At 35.4% G+C, this 12,943-nt stretch overlaps 1 protein-coding gene across 1 annotated transcript in view; it reads right to left on the bottom strand.

Annotated features, from left to right (window-relative positions):
• The window catches only part of NCAPG2 (non-SMC condensin II complex subunit G2), a gene marked incomplete at its 3' end in the record, with an annotated part of 49,631 nt that overhangs the window by 2,659 nt on the left and 34,029 nt on the right, over nucleotides 1-12,943 (bottom strand). The window contains exons 20-27 of the mRNA XM_082330287.1: nucleotides 12,556-12,672; nucleotides 12,307-12,450; nucleotides 9,499-9,598; nucleotides 8,644-8,828; nucleotides 7,755-7,898; nucleotides 6,576-6,676; nucleotides 3,399-3,496; nucleotides 2,881-2,983 (exon numbers count right to left, since the gene is read on the bottom strand). Coding sequence (XP_082186413.1) covers nucleotides 2,881-2,983; nucleotides 3,399-3,496; nucleotides 6,576-6,676; nucleotides 7,755-7,898; nucleotides 8,644-8,828; nucleotides 9,499-9,598; nucleotides 12,307-12,450; nucleotides 12,556-12,672 — 992 coding nt within the window. The remainder of the gene's footprint in view (nucleotides 1-2,880; nucleotides 2,984-3,398; nucleotides 3,497-6,575; nucleotides 6,677-7,754; nucleotides 7,899-8,643; nucleotides 8,829-9,498; nucleotides 9,599-12,306; nucleotides 12,451-12,555; nucleotides 12,673-12,943) is intronic.

Here is a 12,943-nt window from a genome sequence, read left to right as displayed (position 1 = left end):
GCACGCATCAGTGCAGCACTGTGTGTTATAAGGTTGTGCTCAAAGTCATGATCAGAGATCTAGCTTGCAGAATACCGTTACTAAAATTTTGGGGTTTGGTAAGTAGAGTAGGATGATAAAATAGTTTACAAACAACAGGGCACATTTCAGACTGTATGTGATCACATTTTAGTTATACATGAGCACACCAGTACCAGAGCACTACAATTGGGATGTCAGAAGACACGAGAGGCCCAGCCTGGTTCAACGTTATGTCTATCTGAGAAAGTGCAATCACGCTTTAATTTAGTCAAGCAAAACTTAATCATTAAGAACTTCCTCCTAACCTTTTTTCAGCATGAATTCTTTTACCCTTCTGGAGAGAAAAAATCCCCAACATACCTGTACAAATATGAATCCTCCCAAATTCTGCAAAGCTGTGTGATAGCTTCTGAATTTTGTTATCATCTTGCAATTCTGATTCTTGTTAAAAATACTTCCCATCATCATGTTCATATTCCTAATCTTTTAATTTTATCTGCAACTGTCTCTTGGTTTTGTATTGCACAAAGGTCGCCACTTAAATCACAAAATTAGAGCACTGTGTGGGATCTTATGCTCTTCATCTGCCCCAACTTCTAGGTTGATTTGTCCCTGTTCACTGGGCAGAGATTATCATATAGATTCATAAAGCAATTATCTGTGTTCTTACTGAAATTTATAGTCAGTAGTGCACTCAAGTGGCAGCAATTATTCATTTTAATGTGCCTATTTATTTAATCATGTTAAGATTTGCTTTAATTTCTCAGCCTTTTCTACTGTCTTGATTAAAATTGCAAACTGAATCATGATACTCTGCCGCTCACTTTTCTTTTCCAGATCATTATTATTATTTTTAAAAATATTCTACTAGAACACTTGGCAACCCAATGTTAAATGATTTCATGGGGGGGGGAAAAATTGGGTTTTGTGTATTTTTGTTTGATTTTGTTTCTAAGCTAGGTCCCAACCAAAAGAAATTTGTTCACAGCCAAGCAACTACTTAAAAATAAAAAAAAAAAAAACAAAAACAAAAAAACCCAATCTACTCAGGAAGCAGAGTCACTCTGAGCTTTAGATGTCCAATTATGTACCAATTATGTAGTAATTTTTTTTTTTTTTTTAAATAAGGTATTTTTTAGTTCTTTATCAGTTTTATGTTACATGAGACAGTGCTCTCTGTGGAAACCACTCAAAGTCTTGGCAGCAAAAATTCTCTTTTCTATTTACTTATGCCAGACAGGAAATGGAAGTGAAGGGGGCACTGGTTTTGATTTTTTCACTTTTTTTAAAAAAAAATAAATCTCATTTTTGATGGTACATAACTGAAGTGGCTCATATATATCATAAAACTTTCTGGTCTAGTTCTTAAGATTATAAATCTCTTTAAAGAGAGTTACATAATACCTTTTTGGCTCTGATATAATAGCAGATTTAAATGAATGAACACATATTTCGTTAGCAACAACACAGCTACTCTATTGTATTGTCCTGAATATCAGGCTTTTTTTTTTTTCCTGGAAAAATCAAATTTACCTTCTGCGTAGACCAGTTCCAAATGGATATTTACTGTACAGCCCTCAAAGTTCTACCACTGCCAGGACACTTAGTGTAGCTGTTGAGCTTCTTGCTACAACTCAAGTGCAAACTCTAAGGATTTGAAGTAGCATCATAGGAAAGGGATATAGCCCATGTGGCCTCCTTGATAAACTATCTTATTTTTCATACAGTAGCATCTCATAGCTTTAGTATTGGCTTTAAATCGGTGACACCAATACAGTGACGGCACAGCTGCCAAAGGCCTATGTCTGGTCATTACAATGCCAGAGAACAACATCCCTCAGGCTAGAGATCCACCAGAAGAGTGTGCTCTGGAAGCGTGCTTAGGTCTGAAGGGCCACACAACAAACTGTTGAGTAAAATGAAGTGGGTTTGGTTTTTTTTTTTGTTTTGTTTTTTTAATTTAAAGTCTGTCTACTCTACAGCCATTGTTCAACTGAATAGTAAGGATCATCATCTGAAGAATTAAAGATTGCAAGGGCCGCTGCATGTTCAGGCCACTGTGGTGCATTGGTAACTTTCTCAGTATTTTTTCATGAATGTCCGTAACCATAGCCTGTTTTCTTCATATTCTATGTTTATGCTTTTTAATGTCTGCTTTGCATGTTTTCTAATTCCACGGGCAGTTCAATAACTAGGCAGAAATCAAATTTTAACAAATTTTTAGACTTAAGCAAGTTTGAGACACTTAAGACTAAAGCATCCATCGTGATTGTCTGTCTTGGGCAGGTCTGAAATAAATGATTGCAAATACAATGTCGCTAATCACTTTCAAGAAGCTTATCTCAAATAATCTAAAAGTCAACCAGATATGACACCAAAATCCCCAAAAAACAGGAAAATAAAATCACCTGTGGAAAGGTCTTAAAGTCATTGTTATACTCAGTTAAATTTTCACCATCTGCACAGGGATAGATTCATATGTCTAATACCAAAATGTGGGATAAAAATCTTCTAGCAATAAGAAATAGTAAATAGACTACTTGCTTTGTTCTACGCCTGCTGCTAACAGAACTGAATTTCAGAACTGAATCCTGCAATATACAGGATCAAGTCATAACACATTCAAATTAAATGCAAAAAGCCAAACCAAACACAAAAGATGATTGCAATCACAGCAAATGTATGGGCAGGAAATTTAATACTGTGCTGGGCTCAATACCTCACAATTTTTTTACCCACTATTTTAAACCTTGCAATCATTCAGAATGCTCTAACTGTATTATGCAAGTACAAAACACAGCCAGTTATTGCAGCAAGGGTATAGCAGAGGTTAGTGTTCATTTCCCACAGCACATTTACCTTCCAGTGCTGCTAGATTCTTCTGCGGCAGCATCCTTGCATGTTATCAGCTTCCTTTGAATGGCAGGTGCAATATCCTTTAGAAGTGAAGTTTTGTGCTTACCTATTTCAAATAAGGTTATGTTGAAAAGTTGCACAAAAACAATGATTTATCAAAAAAACCCTGCATGTTTTCATCAAATATTTTTTTAACATAAAAGACTGTTTAATGAAAGATTAGATATTAAAGTAGATTTTCACTGTCCTGGCTGAATTACTGTGTATTTCAGCAAATCAGAATATAGAGAGGGACCCTATGAATTAGTAGACAGTTGTATTTTTAAACTCACTACACAAAGATTGAAAGTCCAAAGCTTAACAACATAATTTACAAGTGATATAACCTTAAATCCTGTAGAAAAATGGTAACTTAACAGGATGAGGAAAAGTGCCTGTTGAATTCTGTAAGAACTCAGCTTTCAAAATGTAGCACATAAAAAAAAAGAAAGAAAAAAATGGACAAAAATGGTTTGACTAACCTTTAATTATAATCACAATGCAGACAGTAGCTGTTAGACTAAAAAGCCCTTCAATTTCTTCAGAGAGAATGCATTCCATTAATTCATTTAAAAATGACCTAAGGAAAAAATAAAGCAAAAATACATTATAAATCATGTTTCTTTCAAAATAGAACTGAACACAACAAGTTTGTGATTATGCTACCCTGCCACCATAGCTTCAAAGATACCATGCAGGACAAAGCAGTGGTTATTGGGTGAATGAAGACTACATGCCGCTTCTGGAACTGAGACTATCTAAGTTAGCAGAGTGGGAAATTGCTTGGGAAGAAAATAAAAAAGTTTGTACACTGACTAAGTAGCTGTTAAGAGAAATGAAGAGTTCGTGGGCTATTTTGGGAAAGTCAATCCATGAAAAAAATACTGGTTCTACTGCAATCTAAATCACGTAATTTGTATTGAAATTTCTAACTTCAATTTCTACTAAAGTTCAAAAAAATACATTATATGACTCCAATGGTTTGTTAGTAACTACTCATGCGCTTAAAACTATTGCTACTTGTAGCCTGATTAGAAAATGGAGTTTAATTAACACTTCGGTCTAAAATGCATATCTCAAAAATTATGGGTTTCCAAACAGTGAAGAACGTATATAACTAAATATAGCCCCAAAACACTTCCAAACTACATTTTAGGTATTGAAAGTATGGACAGACTAACAGAATCAAAACCACTGTTTATTGTAAAGTCTGAGATAAATATTAACCCTATACGTATCTTAAGAGACTCACTTTTAGCGAGAGATGATAGTATTACCAGCAAACTTTAGACGTGTTTTGGGACATTTATTAAGAAAAATGAAACAAGGGAGTCAAGGAAGAGGTCTAGCAACCAGACTAAACTGCAGTATGGAATAAGGTAATACTACAGAATGAAACCACTAATTAGTCATTATAGTGTTAATGGTAAAAATAATAAATTTAACTCAGAAGCAATTCTCAAAACCAGAGGAAATTAAAAGAACAAGAAAGATAAAGCAGGAGATGGACAAGATCTGTAATCCTTATACTCCTCAGAGGACAAAACTAAATGCTCTGTGAAGAACTAAAGGCGAAACTGAGAGCGGTAGATGTTACAATAACTTTGGTAATATTATTATGTGTTATCAAAACTGAACATCATAAATACCCAGTTCCAACTTTATTTGCTCTTCAGGCTTTTATTGTGCTAAGATATCAAAATGAAGTTAAGAAAAGAACCAGCCTCCACTAGTGATTCAGTAAATAAGCTTTGTAGAAGCTCAAATATTGCTTCAAAGAGCTGAGAAAGATGAAAGCTCTTCAGGTTCTGAAATAAGTATTATGAAGTCACTCATGCATTGCATTAGTTTTATTATTTCATTGTGGACTAATCTGACCAAGTATCTATTCCGTTTCATATTGCTCTTAAATTGCTACTGACAGTATTCCCATCAGAGTTTTGACTTTCTTGTTATCACTGTTTAGGTCAGTAACACCCTTTAGTTCCATGAAGGGGCACTGTAGTTTTATTAACCTGTATTAAGACTCACTGCAGACTCACTGCAGGGGCCTTTCCTCACCTCCCTCTCAACAAGGGTCAGGTGAGCCTGCAGGCAAAGATGAAACAGTGCAGAACAATAAGCTATTTACAAACATATATAAGTAAAAGAGATAAGTAATTGGTTCCTATACAGATAGTTCCCTACTAAAGGAACAATTGGTCAGATAGTGCCAAGTCACTCAGTATTATCACTGTGTGGGGACTAAAATTCAGTGCTAGAGATTGACTAATTAGTAACTGAAAACACAACAGACGCTGCAGAACCTGGTGCAAGATGATTGTGTGTTCGCAGAACAGAAGCTCGGACAAGATTCCGTAAGGTCAAAGGCTTTCGCATTGGCGTGGAAAGATGATAATTCCTGTAATATTCAACGATTTGCTACTGGACTCTGATTATGGCCTATCAATACAGATGAATGAAAGAAAACACCCTTAAAAGTAGTCTCAGTCCTGAGGCACCAGTGGAAATAGATGTAAATAATCTCCTGACTTAGATCTTCTTTGCACCAAAAAGATAAATACTTGAAGACAAATATAGGTTTATCAAAGTACTCATTGAAACAAGCTAGTCCAAACTAGCAGTTTCTCTGTCAAGAATGGAGAAGATTCTCCTTGATCACTACAAGAAAAATCTTCAGAGGAATTAACTGAATTTCTGCATCTCTTTTCAAAAGAGGCGCATAAAATAATAGTGCTTCACTAAAAGAAAGCACCTTGATGGACAGCTGGTGCCTCACAGAAGAACAAGATTTGGATTAGGAAACCTATTGCTGGACTCCCTGGAGTCCTTTGTTCTGCAAGTTCAACTAGAACTAGAGAAGGATTGAGAAGAAAAAAAAAAAAAAATCTGATGACAGCAGAGACAGGGATATTCAATGCCTGTCAGATGAGGAAGTTAAGAACAGGAGTCAGTTGTGATAAGTCATGGAGAATGACAGGACTTCTAAAGAATACACATTAGCCCCTTCATCATTCAGAACAACTCTGGTGTGTATAGTCATGTACATAAAAATTGAATATGAACAAACTAAGGAAGATAATGAAATTTACTTGTGACAATTTTAGAAGATAGTCAGGGTACCCTCTAAATATAGCAAATAAAAAAACCCAGTTTAAGTCTTAAAAAAAAATATAATGACATAACCCTACTTTTGGGGGCTGTTAGGACTCGGATACTTCAAAACTATTTTGACTGCTGTGATTTTAATACAGCTATAGTACCTTTTTCACCTCATTGCAGGCGTTTAATTAAAGGATTAATGCTTGTAATAATGTAAATATTTTATCTCATCCAAATACCTCTATATTGAGGGGATTAATGTTTATAAGTATCTTATGAAAGAATCAAGCCAAGATGTGCGATTAAAGAACTCATTTAAATGAACAGTCTGGTAAACAAGCACTCTTAGAAGCAGTAAAAAAATGGAACCAACCCCCCCAATCAATACCTACAAGCAGTATATCAAGGGAAAGGGATTATGAAGTAGTGCAGGTAGATCTAGTAAGCATCTAGTTCCTCAAAATTTATTTGAACTTAGAAATTAAAACTTTATTGTCAACATATAACCTGTTCTACATTAGCAACAGCCTTGGACAAATTAATGTAGAAACATTTACCTGACAACATTAACAGACTTCATAATTATGGCCATTAAACTGCTTGAAAGAGGAGGAAGGTCTGAAATAGTCTTTGGTATAGTTACTTTTTCACTGGAAGCCTAAAAGAGAAAAATGTCAACAACTGTTGTAGATCTAGAAATATATGTATGCAGAAAACATCAAAGGAAACCCGTATTTCAATAACTACACTAACCAACACCTATCCTTAAATAATTAGAAGAAACATTCACACATGTTCTTTGAATAGGCTTAATCCAATTGTGTTGTGTCCAAATAAACAAATGAAATTTAAATTAGAAAGGCTAAACCTAAAACAAATAAACAGTATTTGTACCAAGGCAAATATTCTCCACGGTTGTTCTGAATAGAAAGTTCATTTAACTACAGTGTTGGCCACTATTTATAAAGGCACAGCCTACTAAACAGAAACGAGGATCCTTTGTGTCTCCAAGTTTAAATGTGCATACATAATTTCTAAAAATAACTTAGGTGACAGTGATTTCGTGACTCCCTGTGTCAGCTCTTTTTGGTATCAAGTTCTGAATAGCATGGCAAGTATTTAGTTAGAACTGAATTTTTATTTACTAGTACAATAACCCGGGGGCAGGGAAAACCCCAGCTCAGATGACTTACTGCAACGAACATTCATAATCTGTGAGTGTGAGTCTGCAATATCATGCAATACCATAAACTTATGCTCTGCAGCACCTGTAAAGAGCATGCTCTCATCCCACAGCCCCTCAGCTGATACATTAATATTTGCAGGTAAATCTCTGGTATTGTTTCAGTTCCTTCTGTAAGACAGAATCTTAGAAGCAGCTCTGTTGTACTTGGTACTTTCTGGCAACCGTTTGTTGCTCTGACATATCTAGCAACCACAGTAAGAGCACAGCCTCTGCTAAAGAACCTCTGCTTTTCCTTGTTAGTTCTCAAAGCTTCCAATCTTACTAGCCATATTTGCTCCTAACACTACCTGCATTAGGAACACGCATTGGGAGTGTTACCCTTCTCCTTCAAGGACAGTAATGGTTCCTTGGACTTTTAGCACATGCAATAATCTCTGTCTATATATTCTTTATAGTATTAGAGCTTCTTTCTTTACTTGCCAAAGAAACTGAGATCAGATATTTGGAAATCCTCTAAACAAAGAACAGAGAAACTAAAAAAAAACTTTACCTTCTGTAGCACGTAATTTATCTCTGCTACCATTGCAGCCAGGAGAGTAGAGAGTACACCTTGGTGAACTGCAGGGCAAGATGAATGCCAGCACTGGACTGCATGTATGAATTCTCCAAGAGGCATTTGAATAGAGTGAATCAACTAAAACCGAAGGAAAACAGATCAGTTTTTTCAGATTGCTTGAGTATCATTGAAATACGTCAGCAAGCTTCTCTGTGAAGAAGCGCAGATTGCACCTTGAAAGCTATTGAGGTATTCTGGTCACCTGGGATCAGAGGGGGAATCAGCAACGTTTGGGCATTCGACTCATAAATATGAGAGAAACATATAAAACAATGGTTGTGACAAAAAGGAACTGGATGTTTTTCAGAAGTCCTGAAAAGCAGACCATCACATCTTCCAGAGTGATCTGGAGATAGTCTCTGCTATAAAATACAAGAAGTTAACTTTTCTGTGAAAACAGGAGATTTTGAAGAACTTTAGGACATTGTACATATTTCGAAGCTGATATACTTCAAGCTGAAAAAAATAAATAAAATAATGACAATTTCTCCTCCCTCCCAAGATCATAATATATATAATTGAATTCTTTGCTCTGGATTGAGAAAGTTAATGTAATTGCAGATAAGATTAATAACCTGTGAGTACTAGGGTAGTTCAGGATCATTGGTAACAGAATGCATTGCTCACCAATTTACTCGCTTTTCTGTCATGCTGAGATCAACAATGGATAAAAAAACCCCATTGTTAATGAGGAAAATTAGAAAATTTAACTGAAAATTTAATCAGATGTCAACTCAAATAACCTCAAAGTGTCTAACACATTTGCATAAAAAGTATGGATTCATCTACACATTAGGTAGCAATTTCAAGTGTAATATGATACCTGAATCCCTTCTTCCTGCTGTTTCTTGAGTGTACGTGCCACGCATTCTAGAACTTTCTGGAAGACAGTCTGTACAGCACAGAAAAGATTTGCCACTTCATCTGTCTTGGTATTCTGAGTTAAAGAAGCTTCAATAATTTCTTTTAGAGCACACAGCACCACTGGAGCACAAAAGCCACCTCTCTCTAGAGGAAGAGATAAATACCACGACATAAAAATTGTAATGAGATATTCTTCAGGTACAGACTTAGAATGAAACTCAGTTATACAATATAAATAGCTATAGTTTACAAGTGTAGACAATATATTTAGTTTCTGAGCATCCTTAGCTGAAATTTTCATACAGCTCAATCAATATTTTAAGTGTTAATTAATCCAGTGTTCCTTCCAATCCTTGAAGTACAGGGATTAAAACTGTAGATTTCTTCAGGAATTGAGCTCTAATTCTATCTCTACTGTAGACAGAACTTTCCAAATGTGAGCCAAATTTAAATAGTGCTATAATGTTTCCTCCTAAGGCATACTGATATATAGAGAGATACATATCTCTACATATATCACTTTATATATAGACATAAACCCCCCTGAATTATATAGTAATAACTGGAATTTAAGAGCGAGGAAGAAACATTAGTTATCAACAGTGACATGGTTCTGGGTTGGTTCTCTGCTTGTGTTCATTTTCTGAAAAGCTGCTGTGACTTTTGACCATATTATTGGTACTAGCAAGCATAAGCAGTAAACACCATTTTTTGAGAAACAGACTCCAAAATGCTAAAATCAACAGTTCTGCTAATATACGAAAAGTCAGCTAAGTATATATGGAGATGTTGATATTAGTACAAAGTATTGTACCTGTTTGTATAACTGAAAGAGCCATATCTAAAAGATGCGCTTGAAATGTGAGATTTCCAAGGCCAACCATTATGACATCTTTACATACTGTCAGGTAGGACTAGAAAAGAGATGCAAAAGTAGATGAGAAACAAAATTTATATAAAGTAACCATTCAGTAAAACCCCAAAATAATAAAGCCACAAAATCTTAGCCAAGTTGCCTTGAAAGCCGGTGCATCTACTTGGAGTTACTCAGTTTGCAACCTTTGAAAAGCAGGAGTTCCAAACAGTTCTCCAAATGCTTCTTCCATTGCCCTTTCCTCCAGTAAACACAGTTTCTCAAAAGGCAATAAATCCTCTATCTTTTTTACTCAGGCTCAGCTCAGAAGCATTGATACCTAATGCTTACTGAGGCAGAATATGACATCTCTACCTATCTCAAATAGCAAAATTAAAAACAGCATACAAAAAAGAGCTTTTTCCTAGACACACACACGTTACATACTAAACAGATTATAATACTAATGTATAGACAGAGCAGAGAATTTTTACCCAGTCTATGTATACATGAGCTGGGTTGTTCAAGGACACTGCGACTGAAGTTAGTCCAAATCTTTCCCTTGACCAAAATCTGAAAGGACCTAGAGGTCAATGCTAAAATCCACCTTGGATTAAGTGATATGTCAGGGGAATGTAACAGAAGACAATTCAAAACTAGCTGAACCCTCCCCACACGCATTATATATTCAAATGCTTTCTGTGAAGGGCAAATGAAGATAAGGGGTAAGGGAGACTGTCAGTAATGACACTGGGGTTTGTGTCAGAGGGCCTACCAGCCCTGCTCAACAAATCAGTGGCCTAAAGAGAACGGCTCCTCAGTGCATCCCTGCCCATAACAGCAAGTGCAGAACTGAGTAACAGACGAAGCAGAGAAGGAAGGGTAAAATGGGAAAGAATGGGATATGTCACGGAGAAAGTGACAGAGAAATATAAGTGGAAAAAGAAGAGACACCTCGGTCCCCTCTCGTATACAACAGTATTAAAGAAGCAACTGTAATTATTGTATATTATATGGATATTTTGAGACAAACTAGGTCTGCTTTTAATGCCAGCATTGTTACCAGATATATACTCCAAGCAATTAAAAAGCACAATCAATACCTCATTCCAATAAAAAACAGTATACAAGGTGACAAGCAAATAGGAGCTCTTAACAAGCATGTGGCTTATTACAGGAGATGCAAGAGGCCTGGATTCTCTTCTTGACTTCCAGACAAGTCACATCAGTCTTTACACCTCAGTTTCTTCTCTGGAAATAATGATGCAAATGGACTTTAGGATCTACTAGTAAAGGTCATTGTGTTTCATTATTGACTAGTCAAGTAATATGTCAGATGGGTTTACAGGTGACAACTGCATATCTTATTGCTTATCAAAAAAGTTTCATTCTAATTTTGTATTCAAACCTAGGAAATTGATCGCAAACATTCTGGTAATGCTGCTAAAGATTCCCTGTTTTGTGTCTTGTCTTTCTATAAGCTTGAGTTTTGTGCCTCCAAACTTTTGAAAAATAGCCACAAAAGAGTTACGATATGCATACCAAATTTTTCATTCAGAGAGAAGACAATAGCATATAAAACACACAAGAAACTTGTACCATGCACAACTACAACACTTGTTTGAGTTTCCTCTCTCTTTTTACCTTTCAAAAAGCCATTTGGCTGCAGCAGCGGGATTTAGTACAAGACTGACCTTCTCATTATTAAATTCCCAGGTAACTCACACCCCGCCTCTCTGCTGACTTCCAAAGATACCTTCTATGGGACTCAGCACTAGAACGAAGCATACTGAATTCCTCAGGTATAATCTTACCTATTTCTTTTGGGAAAGCAGGAAGGAAAGAAAGAAAGGAAGAAAGCAAGCAAGCAAACATGATTAGATCTAAATCCTCTCTCATAATTACACCACCTTCCCGGTCCTCTAAGTCATCCTCTATTGTGCTATTCAACACAATGTATGCAGTTGCAGTGATTTTATGTCATTTCCAGGACCTCCTGTGCTACAGAAGAACAGGCTATTAAGCACTAGCATATCACGTAATTATACCCTCGTTTTCAGCAAATAATTTTCTTCTCCTTTTCAGAACTGAGATTCAGTGACAATCTTAGCTCTATGTTAATGCAGTTTTCATAAAACAGCATAAACATTACCTTTATTTAATATGGGGGAATGAGAGACTGAGGACAAGAATTACTTGTTAGAAACCTAAAATTTGGGACACCCAGGTTACATCGCCTGCTGTGCTAGAAATTTCTTGAGTGGGCATTTTCACAAGTGTGAAAAATAAAACATGTTCCATCTTCACTTCAACAGATATGATGAGAATATATATTATGCACTGGTAGGTGAAAAAATCTAGATAAGAACAACGACTTGATTTAATTGCTAGGGTTTTATATTATATATTATTATATATATAATTATATTATAATATATATTATATATTATTATATATATAATTATATATTATGTATAATTATATGTATTATATATAAATATTATATTTATTATTTTTATATTCATAAAATACAAAGGTTATAACTACACTCAAAGTAATTTAAAAAAAAAATTGTGTAATTTTATCAATCAGAAGAACAGCAAAAGCACAAAACTGTAACCTCAGAACAATCAGGACTGTATTTCATTAGCTCCTTCACTTGCTGGGCTCCAAAAACTCCAATGCACTATGTTTGTCAGTATACAATTGCTACATATATGGCTTTTCAGATTGGTAGCAGTTTGATTTATGTTATAAGAGACCTCTAACCTGGATAATTAGTTCAGAAACATTACTGTATTTTGAAATGCCATCGTCTTGATCACTTGCCAGTATAAAAGGTACAACTTGACTTTCTATCCAAGCACCTGTCTCCTTCAGGAGTGAGAGGCAATCTTCTCCTTCTTCAGAAAACTGGAAAAAAAATGAGAAGTTTACAAATTGTCTTTCCAATTCTTTTGGAATTTCCTTTTACTGTCAGCTGTAACTCCAGCTTATACTGAAAAGGTATAACCATACCTTGTTCTGAAGATGAATACTCAACCTGCAAAAGAGGCTGAATGCTCTTAGGCCAGTTGCTTGATTGCATCTACCAGAACCTCCATCATTTGCTTCCAGAATTGAGCCAAGAACCTCCTGAAATATCAAGGTTTACATTTATATTTTCCAGAAAATCCTTTCAAATGTTTCTTTTCTCAATAGCTTTAAACAAAAGATTTAAGAAAAAAAAAAAAAAAAAATCAAAAAACCCCAAACCCAAAAAACGAACAGGCATACAGTTACTTTCATTTTGCAATGCCATATCTGATTTTCAGACTATTCCTTAGATGTACATTCCAAAAGTCAGGTCCCTTAAAAACGCTCAACACTAGATCACAAAAATTTTGAGACACCTGAAAACGACAAG

The sequence above is a fragment of the Platalea leucorodia genome (genome assembly GCF_965183815.1).
Source record: "Platalea leucorodia genome assembly, chromosome: 1".
Classification (NCBI taxonomy): Eukaryota; Metazoa; Chordata; class Aves; order Pelecaniformes; family Threskiornithidae; genus Platalea; species Platalea leucorodia.
Note: the sequence above shows the minus strand (reverse complement) of the source record. Positions and strands in the feature narration are given on the sequence as shown.